Consider the following 16,315-nt stretch of genomic DNA (forward strand, 5'->3'; position numbering starts at 1 on the left):
CCTGTAGTGTGACATGAGCCCAAGGTCCCAGTTGAGGCCGCCCCTATGGGTATCCAACTTAGCTATCAGCCTCTGCCCGGCCACTTTGCATTGTTGCTTATCCTGAAGTCCGCCTTGGAGAATGGTCACCCAGAGATCTGAGGCCAAATGTCCTGGACCACTGAAGTATTCCCTGACTGGGAGGGAACAGTCCTGTCTGGTGATCATTGCATGGTGTCTATTCTTCCGTTGTCATAGCGTCTGTTCAGTCTCACCAATGTCCCAAGCCTCAGGGCATCCCTGCCTGCAGTAAATGAGATAGATAATGTTGGCCAAGTCACATGAGTACCTGCTGTGTATATTGTGGGAATTGTCCCCATGATTAATGGTGATATCTGTGTTGACACCGACACGTCTTGCAGCATCTGCTCAACAGTCATCAGGCAGGACTGTTCCACATCTAGAGGCAAACCAATCAACTCCTCTCTTAAAAGACTGCTGTTGGTTTGTTATCCATAGTTCGCTGGGGAGTCACAATGTGGTTTTTTTGGAACGAACAAAGCAAACTCAGTTTGTACATTGTCTGAAAATCCATAAATACTGAGTGCGCACTCGCTCTCTCTCATGCACACGCACACTCAAACACAGACCCACTCTGACCCGCACCCTCTCTCTCAGACTTATACCCCATCACATGCTTACATACACACACCCTTTTACATGCATTCACACTCAAACGCACATGCTCAAATGCACCCACTGTCTCTCCTGCGTGCGTGTACACATAAGTTGATGGGGTGAAATTGTATTTGCAGAATTACAATTTGTTTTTGCTCAAAAACTGCGTAAATCTATATAAGATTCTGTAAGCCTCACCTTAGAAATAGAATTGACACAACATTGGTACAGACTTTACCTTCCCACATTTAATGCATTGTCTGAGCTGCGATGACACCTATTATTAGATAGGGTGACTCCACCTTGAGAATTAATTCTGGCATTTACATATTAAAGAACCTAAACTACCATATCCCATTCTAAATGATGAAAGACTTGATCTAATTTTTTTTTAAGAACTATTACCTGGTGATGTGCGATTTTTAACTAAAGTTGTTTACTATATCATTACAACTCCATGACATTGTAACACTTCTGCTATTAATTCTGTCGTATGGACATGTTCCAAACCACCTGATGAAGAGGCAGTGCCTAAAAAGCTAGTACTTCAAAATAAACCTGTTTTAGACTATAACCTGATGTTGGGTGATGGGTTTAGGAAGATGCAGAAAAAGCAGGATCATGTTCGTGGGAACACTCTGTTACATTTACTTTATTCATTCTGCAAGCTCAAGCCCTATCTGCTCTTTGGGCATCCATTTACTTGAGACAGTGTTTTAAGAGTCAAATCAGCAGCCATAAGCTCCAAAAGAAAATATATAAATTGTTTAGCAACATCTTTATGTTGTATAAATTCTAAATCCAGAGGGACCATTGAGCCCAGCTTCAAATCTAGTCAACCCACAAGATCCGTATACCACTGATTTTTACTGGACATTTTTTTAAAAAAAACAAAATTACTTACCCTATGATTACGCTTTATAGTTAACCCGTATGTGTGTGTCTGTGAACTCACAAATCTTTGTCTACAGAGCGTTTTGTTTCTCATATAGACTAGGTGCTATGTACAATTCATCGTCAAAGTTTTTAAAACCTTTCAAGGAACCCTGTCCATGTATGTCTTTTACAGTCTAAGCACATAAAAAGTTAGATGTTCACTGAGTTAGCAAGATTCTTTTTAAAGAAGAAACCTGTTAGAGTCAGACAGAGAATGGGAAAAGAGGGAAGCCTTTCAGCCCTTCCTCCTCTGATCATATAGTACACTATTATTTGAATCTTTTGAAAATAACTTAAAATTAATGAAGTGACCACAGTTGTTCCCTTGCTATGTTCTCTACTACATTTAAGTACGCTTGACCTAACAATCTGATCTTTAGGTTACAGCAATAGCACAATCTTTTATATTATGATTATACTATAATTGTGACAATATGAGTCTATTCTCAAAAGAAACGAATTCATGTAGTCAAGAGAAAGATTACTCAGCAGGAGGCAAGGCCTGTCCTGTCCTCATTGCCATAGAATTATGTTTTTTGCTTTGTGGTGATTCACTTATAGATTTTTTTAATGTAAATTCCTAATCTATGTTCCTGAACCATTTGAACGGTTATCTCTTTCTGCTTTCTACTGGTCATGAAAGTGTCTGAAGTGTGCACTTCGGAAGTACTTTATTAAAGGGACACTGAAAAAGTCAAACTACTACTTTTTCATTCTACTCAAATGGCTTAGTTAATTAGGTCAGTGAGTCATACAGAGCAAGAAAAAGAACATTAACAATGTTTTATTTTACAGGAGAACGCCTTTTCGGATGTGATGTATGTGGCAAACATTTTGCCACCAATGAATACTTGAAATGTCACAAGCGATGTCACATGGGTGCCAAACCTTATAAATGTGATGTTTGTGGGAAAACCTTTGGGTTGAGAGCCTCCTTGGCCCAGCACAGCAATATACATGCAGGTGTGTAACAATTCCATTATACAGCATTAATCTATGTTTCAAATTTATACAGTTTATCGGCTATAATATGGCTTTCATGCTGGAAAGAACATACTGAAATAATTTTTGAATAAAGTTATCAAAAATATATTACATTTTTAAATTTGTCTCCAATGTGTGAAATATTGTTAAGGAACCAGCCAAAATGGTCATGTTAGGAAAAAGCATGTTTAATTCATTGTTTAATGGTCACAGTACGATATATTCCTTTCATAAAATACTGATGTTGTAATTGTCTGTATTTGTCATTACTTCTGACACCGAGCATTGGTACTTAAATAACAAATTTAAAACTTTTGATGTTAAGTTAAGCACTTTGCTTAACTTGAATTATACAATAGTCTCATATAATATGAATTCTGTAAATAGCTGGCTCTTCATTAAGCTTTACGAATGATCAGAGTCTATGTACATTTTATTACAATAGCTCCTACCTTTTATTTTGTGGAATGAGACACTTCCTAAATACCAAACTTCCTTCAACCCAACTAGGTGCTTGATTAGAACTGAAAACAAAAACTGCTGTAGATCACAGTGGGTCCATGGAGAAAGAGCAAGCTAACGTTTCAAGTCTAGATGACACTTCATCAGGGCTGGTGAATATGGAGGAGGCAGCATTTATGCAATAGTTTGGTGGGGTTGGTGGTTGGAGTACTGGGGGAGGAAGCATTTTTTATTTTCAGTTCAGATTCCAGTATCTGCAGTAATTTGCTCTTACTCGGTGCTTGATTAACAGCAATTAAATGCTGAAGCCTCAGTTGGTAGGAGGATTCCATGCAGAGAATAACCTCACTTGGTCAGTGATTTGTAATAAATTCTGATATAACAATGAAGTGAATGGATTTAAGCAGTACATTTTGAAATATGGGACAGATGATTTTAAGATGCTCAGTACCAAATCTTGAATATGTACTGAGTAAGTATAATGGACGAGTTTAAAGATTTGTGCCCAACATATACAACAGTAAATGAAGAAACCTTTTGAAGGATGACCTAATACAGAGATTAGGGTCAGAATTACTTCACCTGACCACAAAGGACTTGGTAGATTTGTATTAATGATTACATATTCTCACATTTAGGCACAGTCCTAATAATTGAAAGTGGCATTGCTTTATTATTTCTCTCTCTCTATCTTTCAGTAGTATTCCTTGAATCTTGTAATTTTCCACAGAAACACGTCCATATTTTTGTGAACAGTGTGGAAAGGCTTTTACTCAGCAAGGAGCGCTTCGACGTCACCAGCGAATTCACACAGGGGAGAAGCCTTATAAGTGCAAGGCTTGTGAACGAACTTTCACAGACATGTCCACTTTGAGAAGACACGTTTCTGTAAGTGCTGCCTGACTTTGCATTTAGAAATTATGCTGTTTTTTTGCTTATTGAAAAATGTATCTTGGAATCACATTGTCAACAATTATTGCCAATAAAGGCTCTCATTCCCACAAATAAGAATACATTCTTGATTAATATAATTATAGTAAGTAAAATATTCCTCTATCATGTGATAGATTCATATTTCTCAAATACTTCACAAGTTGGACATTTGTGCAGATATTTAAATATTATAAAAATTACCTTCCTGTTTATATTTTAAAAAGTGACGGCACATTCCAGAGAGTATAGGCTTACTCTCTTCCTTCATAAGATAAGCCCCCATCTCTGCAATCCATCTAGTGAATCACTTCTGAACAGCCTGTAATGCAAGTAACCCCCCTTTCTCAAGTAAGGAGGCCAGAATTGTTTGCAGTCCTCCAGGTGTGGTCTTGCTAATGCCTTGTAAAGTTGCAGCAACACCTGTCTACTTTTACACTCTATTCCTTTAGCAATAAATGCCAAAATTCCATTATTATCTGCTGTACCTCACACTGGTTTTCTGTGATTTGAACTTGGGACTCATCTAACTTTTCATGTCACCAGACAATACTTTTAGTCATCATTTTGCATATTCTGAAGACATTACTCCACTACACAGGTATATTGTAAGCTGTCTTGATTCTGGTCATTACTTCTATATAAAAACAAAAGGTTGCTCATAAATGATTAATGCTAAACATTTGCTACATGTTTATCCGACAGAAAATTTCATTTTCAGTTCACCTTATCTTTTGCTGTTAGGTTCATGACCGAAATGCTCACTGGCGATCGTACTTGATTGATCTTACCTCGAAGAAAGATCACAATTGGTCAAAAATTGAAACTTTAGGCGACGTTTGCCTTTCTGATGACCCTGTACCTGTGAAATGGATGAATATTCGGACTGATCTACCAGTGGAAGGAATACAGCCTGGTCATTGATCAATATTACTAAAACAGATGGACACAACACAGTATGTATTGTTTTCAAACTTACAATGAAAAATTGGATATATTTTTATTTTTAATGCACTGTTTCTGTGAAAAGTTAGTAATAATTCAATCATATACACCACATTCACAGCTTCATTTTGTCAAATGTACAGTAATCAGCCCGATTTTCATTTTTAGGGCTTTTATTGGGCATCTGTTGGAATTTTCTGAGTTTAGTCCAGCAATTCAAACCAGAAATATCCTACGTCTTTCACTTTGATTTGGTGATAGTGAGGTATAATGCGTAATCATTGTCAGACATTATTTCCTACAGTTACAGTGAATATTTAGTATTTTGCTGTTGGAGATCAGCATATCAACATGGCATTATCTAGTATTACAGAAATTAACTATTTTCATCAACACCATCATTTTCTTTTATATATTAATTCTAAAATTAATAATTCTATGTTAAAAAAGCAGTTTGCTTCATTGATGCAATAAGCAAAAATACACAGTTTACATCTGTACAGTCAAATTGTTTTAATCATTTCAGTTGTAGGATTCCAAAATGTAATTCTACACTTGTTTGACATCTTATAAAATAATCTGATCTGTTGTGTACCTGAAAGTATATTTCTACTTCTTATAGCACTAGAGACTTATAATTATCAAACATTTTCTGTGAAGATTGCTATTCGCATCACAGCTTGTATCCCTAAATTAATTTAAAATATATTTTAAGTGTTTAAATGCAATAGTGTAACTCCTCAAATGTTTAATAATTCTGAACTCAGGAAGTTCAGAATAATTTGATTAATGACATAAATTGGCATGGGAATATTTCAGCGTTATGCTGTGCTGTATTTAGAAGCAGACATGTAGTGTAGGATTATGGAAGATGAATGGTTTGTAAATAGAGAAGCAAAACACCAAAAAAAAAGCATTGTTATTTGATCAGAATAGCTTTCACAAGGTATCTAACTTCAATACTTTTTGTAGACCTACTGTTGACCAATGTTTCAATATTGTGGTACAGAAATCTGAAGATTGAATCATCTTTTCCTCCACTGATCAAATCTACAAAGTTACATGTTTTGCAGCATACTACATGCCTGATTGTTTGAGAACTAGTTGTAATTTTCTAGAACTCTCACTAGACATGTATGTATTCAGTATCTAAAGGGACTACAATGTCTTGTTTGCCAATAATGTCATAACACTGCATTTTAAAGTGCTGTAGGAAGGAATACTACTAAATGATGTCACGTTACTGACTTTTTTGTGTATTGTGTTCCATTTATTTTCTGGTATGGAGAGAACATCTGCTGTGGTACAAAATCAGTTTTACAATTCATCCATTGTAATTTAAGGATGCATTCATTAATTCTAGTGTGTTAAATGTACCATGATGGTATATTTCAATACATTTGACTTTGAATTGTTAATAGAGATGTCACATTGAAAATTTCAGTGCAATAATAATTGCAAAACATGTATTGTTAATCTATTAAAGTAGCAGTATGAAATCAGAAACATTAAAATGTTTTAATTCAATCAGATCTTTAAAAGTCATTGTTTTTAATTTGTTTTATTTTAATAAGGCAACAGCATATGAACGTTTCTTTTAATACCCAGCTTCACAATTCTTCATTAATTGTAAAATGTAAGTTTCAGTAATGAAAAGTTCTATGCTTTTTGCAATTTTTAAAAAATACGTTGTTGAAATTTGCACTAAAAGTAATGGTAAAGTTGTAATTGAATAATCCCAAACATAAACAAGGGTGGAAGAGGAGCCCAATACTGATGCTGTCTCAAACATACAAGAACAAATCTGGTAATTCAACAGAGCAGAATACAATGCCACCCATCTCATAGTGGCCTTGGGCACTGTCAGCCATTATGGTTGGTGATGGAAAATAAATTAGTAGTCAAGACAATATTACAGCAGAAGATTGTGCTGTCAGACTTTCCAACATTTTTGGTATCACTTTTTATTAGCTGGCTTGTTCCCAGGCAGAGAAATCAGAGGTTGCTCCTGTCACTTGCTCAAAAAGAGAACACAAACTATGTTTAGCCCAATAATTTCAAAAATTATACTAAGATGAAGCTAGTCAGATTCAGAAAGAACTGGCAATCTGTTTTTATTCTTTGTCACAAGTAACAATGTGTATTTTTATAAAATGTATTGAAAGAGGTACAATGTTTTTCTCTTAGTTCACTTAATTATTGTGCAGTAAACCAACTGTCTGATTTGTATTCTTTTGGAAGATAGACATATTTGGAAAAGGAGAAAGTGAGGACTGCAGATGCTGGTGATCAGTCATAAAATGTGGTGCTGGACCGGCTGTGCTTTTCTAGCACAACACTTTTCAATATATTTGGAAAAGTGTGATTATTTGAACATGTTCAAATAAGATGAAGATTTTTTGCTAAAATTTTGGGACACATTCACGTGACCATAGGACATAGGAGTAGAAAGAGGCCATTTGACCCATTGACTCTGCTCTGCCATTCAAACATGAATTGTACGTTTTTTTTTATTTTGCCTGACCTGCTGAGGATTTGGAGCATTTTCTTTTTTTTAATATTGGTCTTTCTCCAACAAATGACAGCAAAACAAGATACAGTCACAAGCAGTAAACAAAACCCCAACCACCCTCTGCACAGCACATACCTCCCCCAAAAATATAAAGGGAGAAAAATGACAAGCAACCATAATAAATATAAGCATATACAAAGCACATAACATAATGAATTAAACCAGCAGTAAGATAACTGCATTAACAAAAGGAAAAGAGATAAACAAGAAACAAAAAATAGTCACAACAGAAGATACCTCAGTCTGGAACAGTTAAAAAGACAACACCATCAGCATATGAAAGAAAAAAGTTCCAATTTTTTGTAAATTTGTTAGAGGAGCAATATAAGGATAATCTAATCTTTTCTAATTTTAAGAAAGTATAACACATCTCTATCCCAGTGTGTATTAGTAGGTGGAGTTAGGGATTTCCATTTTAACAATATCAATCTTCTGGCCAATAGGGTAGTGAATGCTATCCTGCCTTTTTTAGAGGAAGTAAGATTAGGTAAAGAGGGTGACACCCCAAACAAAGCGGTAATAGCATTAGGAGTAAGATTTTCACCAGATATCTTCGATAAGGTGTCAAAAATATCAATCCAATATCTACTCATGCAGGAGTTGTGTTGGATAGAACGGGTTCAGATTGGTTTCACAGGTCAACGCAATATCGCGGGCCGAAGGACCTGTACTGCGTTGTGATGTTCTATGTCCTATCTACTTAAAGAAGGACAAAGCCAGAACATGTGCATCTAATTTACTGGGGTTTGTTCACACCGATCATAGAACAGAGACACCTCCTCAAATATTTTTGAAGTCGAGCTTTAGTGTAGTGGGTACGGTGTAGAATCTTGCACTAAATAAAACCATGTTTTGCACAGATAGAAAATCTGTGCATACTTTGTAAAATCTCATCCCATACATCACGGGGAATTACCTCTTCCAGATCTGCCCCTCAGATAGCTTTTAATAGAGTCAAGAGAATCTGAACATAATTTATGGATGTTTGAATAAATAACTGAAATAGCCCCCTTTAGTGAAGAAAGTGGTTCTGGAAAGATGTCAAAATCAGAATCATTAGGAAGGGCAGGAAGAACCTGAAATAAACAACGAACAAAACTGCGAGCTTGGAGATATATAAAGAAGTGGCTTTCAGGAAGTAAAAACTTATCAACTCATTTTTGAAAAGATGCAAAAAGGCCATCCACATATAAATCTTTCACTGTTTTTATTCCTAACTTAGCCCAACCAGAAAAGGCACTAACCACTGAAGATGGGGGAAAAAATATGATTTGCTGCCATCGACGCCTTTGTAGAAAATGACAGATAGCCAATACTACCTGTCCTTCTGCTGATCTTTGTGTCTTCTGCAAACTTAGCAACAATGCCTTCAATTCTTTCATCCAGATAACTAAAGTATAATGTGAATAATTGTGGTCCCAAAACTGATCCCTGCAGATCACTAGTCACCGGCTGCCACCCTGTAAAAGACACCTTTATATGCACTGTCTTCTGCCAGTCGGCAAATCCTTTATCCATGCCTATCCTTGTCCCTCAAATTATGGGCTTTTATTTTATTTAGCAGCCTCTTTTATGGCACCTTATCAGAGGCCTTGAGGAAATCCAAACAGATCATATCCACTGGCTCTCCTTTGTCTAACTTACCACCTCAAAGAATTCTAACAAGTTTGTCAGACATGACTTTCCCTTGAAGAGGACATGCTGATTCAACCCTGTTTTACCATGTATTCTAATGTTCCGTAATCTCATTCTTAATAATGGACTAAAATCATACCAATGACTGAGGTCAGGATAACTGGCCTATAAGTTATTGTGTTCTGCCTCCCTCCATTCTTAAATAGGGATGTTACATTAGTCATCTTTCAGTCCTCTGGAACCTTCCCTGACTCCAGTGATTCCTGAAAGATGACCACCAACGCTTCCACAATCTCCTCATCAACTATCTCATTCTGAACTCTAGGGTGCAGTCCATCTGATCCAGGTGGTTTATCCATCCTCAGACTTTATAGCTCCCACAGAACCTTAGTGTTGGCCACTACACTCGCCTCTGTCACCTTAAGTTCTGGTATGCTATTGGTGCCTTCCATCATGATGCAAAGTATCTATTAAGTTCCTCCATCATTTCTTTGTTCCCCTTTACTATTTTGATAACGTCATTTTCCAGCAATCAAATGTCCATTCTTGCCTCCTCTCTTACCTTTTTAGATAGCTAGACAAACTGTAGCAATCTTATTTTATATTACGAGCTATCTTGCCCTCGTATTTCATCTTCTCCTTTATTGCTATTTGGTTGCCCTCTGCTGATTTGTTTTAAAAGATTTCCCAATCCTCTCGCTTTCATCACAATGTACACTTTTTACTTAGCTTTTATGCTATTTCTGTCTTCCCTTGTCCTCAGTTTGTATGTTTCTCCTTCCTTGGAATGAATTTCTGCTGTACCTCCCGAATTAACCCCAGACATTCCTGCCATTGCTGTTCCATCATCTTCCTTGCTAGGCTGCTTTTCTAATCACCTCAAGCCAGTTGCTCCCTCCTGTCTTTGTAGTTACCGTTAAACAATTGTAATACCCTTGCATCTGATTCCAGCTTCTCCCCCTCAAACTCTGGAGTGAATTCCACCATATTGTGGTCATTACCCCCTAGGGGTTCCTTCACCTCAAGTTCCCTCAAGTCTACTTCATTGCACACTACCAAATCCAGAATTGCCTGTCCCCTGTGAGTTCTGCCATAAACTGACCCCAAAAAAACTTGTACACCTTCCACAAATTATTTTTCTTGGGACCTGATTTTCCCAGTCCACCTAGATATTAAAATCCCTCATGAATATTGTAATAGTGCCTTTCTTGCATGCCTTTTATATCTCCTGATTTATTTCCTTCCCCACATCCAGATTAGTTAGGAAGCTTGTACATAACTCCCATCAGAGTCTTCTTCCTTTGTAGTTCCTCAACTCTGCCCACATAGATTTTGTGCCTTCTGACCCTTTATCACTTTGCTATCAATGTAATTTCATTTCTAACTGAGAAGGCAACCCCGTTCCCACTGCCCATCTGCCTGACCTCTCGATAGGATGTGCATGTTTAGTTCCCAGCCCTGATCCCCTTGCAGAGACATCTCTGTGATGCCTACAGCACTGTATCTACCACTTTCAATCTGCACAAGAAACTAATTTACCTTGTTTATATATACAGCATACATTTAAGTGCAACATCTCTCGTCCTGCATTGACTGCCTCCTTTGTCTGCAGTGCCTGATGTTAGATTCCTGACCCTTTCTGTACTCTGTCCTATTGTTCTAGAAACTTTTATAACCTCTCCTGAAACCTCCATCCACCCATCCCACTTAAGTAGTTTAAAGTTCCTGTGACCACCCTATTTAGTCTTTCCACTAGGATCCTGGTGTCCAATCAATTCAGGTGGAGCCCACCTGGAAGATGCTGTTCCTTCCTGTCCCAATATTGATGCCAATACCCTTGCTAATGTTGATGCCAACGTGGACCACAACAACTGGATTCTCCCCCTTCCTCTCCAGTATCCTTTCAAGCTAACTTAAGATTTCCTTCAATTTGGCATCAGGTAGGCAACACATCATGCAGGGTTCTCAATCCTGCTCACAAAGCATCCTCCCTGTCCCTTACCACTATCGTTTTCTTCTTGTTCCCTGCTTGCATGGCTTCCTGGACCACAGTCCAGTGGTGCTTTGATCATCATCCATGAAGACTTTTTTCCAAACAGGGAGCAAGTCCTTCATTCCTGTTCGACAAGGTCAAGGGCTGAGGCTCTTTCAATACTACATTCAAGATCCCTTTACCTGCCTCACACTTATCGAGGCTTTCAGACACTTTTCGGAAACATTATGATGCAGTGTATCGTACGTACTCCTAAATAGGCCTCAGGCTGTCACATTGGGCTTTGAAAATTAGCAGACTACCTCAAATTACTGTGCAAGTATAAGGTATAGCAAACAACTTGAGTGGGTGAAGCTTGCTGCTTCATGTCATTTTTATGTGATAACAACACAATGGAATTTTCTACTTCCGATGCTACCCTTCAGCCAAAAATATGTTTTGTTACTACACAAATGGGTCATGTGATATACGAATTTCACTGCTGTTGCAAGGTCAGGTGTATCAGCTGCATATTCCAATGACTGGGAGATCATTTGTAACTCGTCCTTTTGGCTGCTTACAATGGAGTACTGGCCATACTCAATGGGCTTGTGTTTGCAAAACTCAGTACATAATGGTTAACAGATTTGATTCTGGAATTGGACAAATGTTTATGAGCAATTCCAAATGTGCTCAAAATGACACTTAACAACCATTTAAGATGATCAGTGAGACTCCATACGGTCCACTTACACTTCATAGAACCTACATAAATACGGCTGTACAGGACATTGGTTTGGCCACTGTTGGAATATTGCGTGCAATTCTGATCTCCTTCCTATCGGAAAGATGCTGTGAAACTTGAAAGGGTTTACAAGGATGTTGCCAGGGTTGGAGGATCTGAGCTACAGGGAGAGGCTAAATAGGCTGGGGCTGTTTTCCCTGGACCGTCAGAGGCTGAGGGGTGACCTTATACAAGTTTACAAAATTATGAAGGGCATGGATAGGATAAATAGACAAAGTATTTTCCCTGGGATCGGGGAGTCCAGAACTAGAGGGCATAGGTTTAGGGTGAGAGGGGAAAGATATAAAAGAGATCTAATGGGCAACTTTTTCATGCAGAGGGTGATACGGAGAATGAACTGCCAGAGGATGTGGTGGAGGCTGATATAATTGCAACATTTGCAAGGCATTTAGATGGGTATATAAATAGGAAGGGTTTGGAGGGATATGGGCCAAGTGCTGGCAGATGGGACTAGATTGGGTTGGGATATCTGGTCGACATGGATGGGTTGGACCGAAGGGTCTGTTTCCATGCTGTACATCTCTATCACTATTACTCCATGACTGAAACTCTGCAAGCAAAAGCAACATATCCCGATGTGGCATCTTTTGTAAATTAAACAAAAAGCATGATGAACAATACTTCACTTGTGCAATTGCAATAGAAATGTCTTAATCAATCAGAGCCAACTAATCAACACGTTTTCTTGTGCAAAATAAATTGTTGTTCAATTTGAAATTCAATACAGGGCGACCGCCCTAGCCACGGGTCCTATTACCATGGTTTCAGTCACCCGTGGTTTACCGCAGCCCAAACATATTACAGGGAACTTTCCAGAACTAGGGGCCAAGGGGCTGCTGGGAAGGTAAGTTTCCCATTTAAATGAATGGGTTCACTACTATCTGCGGTTTCGCGCTTCCGCACAAGGTCTTTGAACCTATCCCCAATGGGTACGCTGGGACTACTGCATTGTTGTATCTGTCCTGATGAGTACAAGGCAAAATGCTTCAATAGCGTATCTGTTCAACAATATTTGATACAATTTTATTGAAAGCTATTCTTTGTACTAAAAGTAATGAAGATTCACTAGATTTGAATTAAAATGTTTCAAAAAAGCTGTCAGGTGAATTAAAGAAAACATCAGTGTTAATTCTGTAGATCAAGAAAAAAAACTTTAGGTAATAGAAAGTTTCTGTACAGTTTAAATCCAGTAGGTATGCCACTACTCAAACTTTTCCTGTATAGTCACGCAAAAGGCAGATTGAGGCTAAATATTTTGGACAGGATGTAGAGGATGGACATTTACATGATTAATATTCCCTAATTTACCAAACCAAGTCATCATTACTACCAATAATGAGGCTGATGTTGGTTGCTGGCCATGGTTCTGAACTAGTCAGGACACAGCTGTCCGAGGCTCAACTGGTATTTCCGATGTTTAAATAAGAAAATAGTAAATGTAAAAAAGACTGTTCCAACAACCCTACTCCCCAAAGCTACAAAATTGAAGGATCTTTGGGTAAGCATTGGAGATGGACTTGTACATAAAATAAATAAAAAGTTAATAGTTTGGGAGAGCCCTTACGAGATCAACTGTTACTCAAGTATATATGGTACACTCAAGGAATTATACTGTTGATACAAAATTTGAGTCCTAAACAAGGTCTTTGTCAACGTACTAACTGATACTTTGATAACCCTTTCCTTCAATGCTGAATGCTAAAGTTATAACAGGCAGATAGAGTCATAGAGACGTACAGTACGGAAACAGACCCTTCGGTCCAACCCATCCATGCCGACCAGATATCCCAACCCAATCTAGTCCCACCTACCAGCACTTGACCCATATCCCTCCAAACCCATCCTATTCATATATCCATCCAAATGCCTTGCAAATGTTGCAATTGTACCAGCCTCCACCACTTCCTCTGGCAGCTCATTCCATACACATACCACCCTCTGTGTGAAAAGGTTGCCCCGTAGGTCTCTTTTATATCTTTCCATTCTCAACCTAAACCTATGCCCTCTAGTTCTGGACTCCCCGACCCCATGGAAAAGACTTTGTCTATTTATCCTATCCATGCTCCTCATAATTTTCTAAACCTCTACACTTCGCCCCTCAGCCTCCAACGCTGCAGGGAAAACAGCCCCAGCCTATTCAGCCTCTCCCTATAGCTCAAATTTTCCAACCCTGGCAACATCCTTGTAAATCTTTTCTGAACTCTTTCAAGTTTTACAACATTTTTCCTATCCAGGAAGACCAGAATTGCACAAAATATTCCAACAGTGGCCTAACTAATGTCTTGTACAGCCGCAACATGACCTCCCAACTCCAGTACTCAATACTCTGACCAATAAAATGTCATTACTCCTTAAATCACAGTTATAAGTCTGCCTTTTCAGCTTCGGAAGAAAACAATTCCCAAATAGATATTCATGTTTTATGAATATAATTGAGTCACACGACCAGACTCTTGACAAAATTCATGTTTCTATTCTTCAACCTGTTTTTAAACATGGACAGCTTTGTGTAACACCTTCCAGGGTGAGATGTTTTATATATTTTAAAGGATTTGGTGAAATAGTTACTGTAACTCCTGTATTTTAATTACAGTTGCAATAAATTTACTAATCATAATTGTTAATGTGACAGAAAGGAGATCATTTGGTCCAGCATGTCTGTACCAGCTCTCTGAGTGTACGTTTTGATTAAGTGTCATTCTCCTGCCTTTTCTTTGTAATCCTATACGTTGCTTTTACTCACACAATTATCCAACGGCCTGTTGAATGTATTGATTCAATCTGCCTCCACCACACCTCCAAGCAGTGCTTTGCAGACCCTATTTTCTGTTTACAAAAGTTGTTTTTCTCAAATCACATTTGCTTATTTTGTAAATTATTTTATATCTGTGCCCTGTCATTCTCAATCCTTTTACCAGTGGGAAAGTTTTTCTTTGTCCAGAACCTTCATGATTTTGTAAGCTTCTATAAACTCTTTTCCTAGGCTTCTCCCCTCCAATGAAAACAATATCAACTTCTGTAATTGATTTTGATTATTGAAGTTTGGCATGCCTTAAACCATTTCTTGCAAACCTCTTCTGCAACCTCTCCAATGTGTTAACATCCTTTCTACTCTAGTTGAAGTCGAACAAGGGTCTTTTGCAAGTTCAGCATAACCTCCCCACTTTTTCTTCTCTGCGCCCCCATGAAAGTCTAGTATACATTATATTTTATAAATTATTCTCTCCAGGATCCCACCATGTTTCATGACTTATGGAATTAGACAATAGGTGCAGGAGTAGGCCATTCTGCCCTACGAGCCTGCACCACTATTCAATATGATCATGGCTGATCATCCTTAATCAGTATCCTCTTCCTGCCTTATCTCCATAACCCTTGATTCCACAATCCTTGAGAGCTCTATCCAACTCTTTCTTAAATGAATCCAGAGACTGGGCCTTCACTGCCCTCTGGGGCAGAGCATTCCACACAGCCACCACTCTCTGGGTGAAGAAGTTTCTCCTCATCTCTGTCCTAAATGGTCTACCCCGTATTTTTAAGCTGTGTCCTCTGGTTCGACACTCACCCATCAGCGGAAACATGTTTCCTGCCTCCAGAGTGTCCAATCCTTTAATTATCTTAAATGTCTCAATCAGATCCCCTCTCAGTCTTCTAAACTCAAGGGTATACAAGCCCAGTCGCTCCAGTCTTTCAGTGTAAGGTAATCCCGCCATTCCAGGAATTGACCTCATGAACCTATGCTGCACTCCCTCAATAGCCAGAATGTCTTTCCTCAAATTTGGAGACCAGAACTGTTCACAGTACTCCAGGTGTGGTCTCACCAGGGCCCTGTACAGCTGTAGAAGAACCTCTTTGCTTCCATACTCAATCCCCCTTGTTATGAAGGCCAGCATGCTATTAGCCTTCTTCAGTACCTGCTGTACCTGCATGCTTACCTTCAAGAACACCCAGATCTCTCTGTACTGCCCCTTTACCTAAATTGATTCCATTTAGGTAGTAATCTGCCTTCCTGTTCTTGCCACCAAAGTGGATAACCATACATTTATCCACATTAAACTGCATCTGCCATGCATCTGACCACTCACCTAACTTGTCCAGGTCACCCTGTAATCTCCTAACATCCTCATCACATTTCACCCTGCCACCCAGCTTAGTATCATCAGCAAATTTGCTAATGTTATTACTAATACCATTTTCTATATCATTAACATATATTGTAAAAAGCTGTGGTCCCAGTACTGATCCCTGCGGTAGCCCACTCCCACTGCCATTCCAAAATGGAGCCGTTTATCACCACTCTTTGTTTCCTATCAGCCAACCAACTTTCAATCCAAGTTAGTACTTTGCCCCCAATACCATGCTCCCTAATTTTGCTCACTAACCTCCTATGTGGGACTTTATCAAAAGCTTTCTGAAA

The 16,315-nt window shown here is 38.4% G+C and overlaps 1 protein-coding gene across 3 annotated transcripts in view; it reads left to right on the top strand.

The window, feature by feature from the left end:
• Positions 1-16,315, top strand: part of LOC140483284 (uncharacterized) — a 62,732-nt gene that overhangs the window by 39,709 nt on the left and 6,708 nt on the right. Inside the window, exons 5-7 of one of the 3 annotated variants that reach the window (XM_072581435.1) lie at positions 2,389-2,556; positions 3,770-3,927; positions 4,714-4,925. In XM_072581435.1, the coding sequence (XP_072437536.1) occupies positions 2,389-2,556; positions 3,770-3,927; positions 4,714-4,893 (506 nt within the window). In that variant the 3' untranslated portion in view covers positions 4,894-4,925. Of the gene's footprint in view, positions 1-2,388; positions 2,557-3,737; positions 3,928-4,713; positions 4,926-16,315 lie in introns of those variants that run through there. The other 2 variants (XM_072581436.1, XM_072581437.1) reach the window with 2 other exon arrangements.

Source organism: Chiloscyllium punctatum, chromosome 11, assembly GCF_047496795.1.
Source record: "Chiloscyllium punctatum isolate Juve2018m chromosome 11, sChiPun1.3, whole genome shotgun sequence".
Taxonomy (NCBI): Eukaryota; Metazoa; Chordata; class Chondrichthyes; order Orectolobiformes; family Hemiscylliidae; genus Chiloscyllium; species Chiloscyllium punctatum.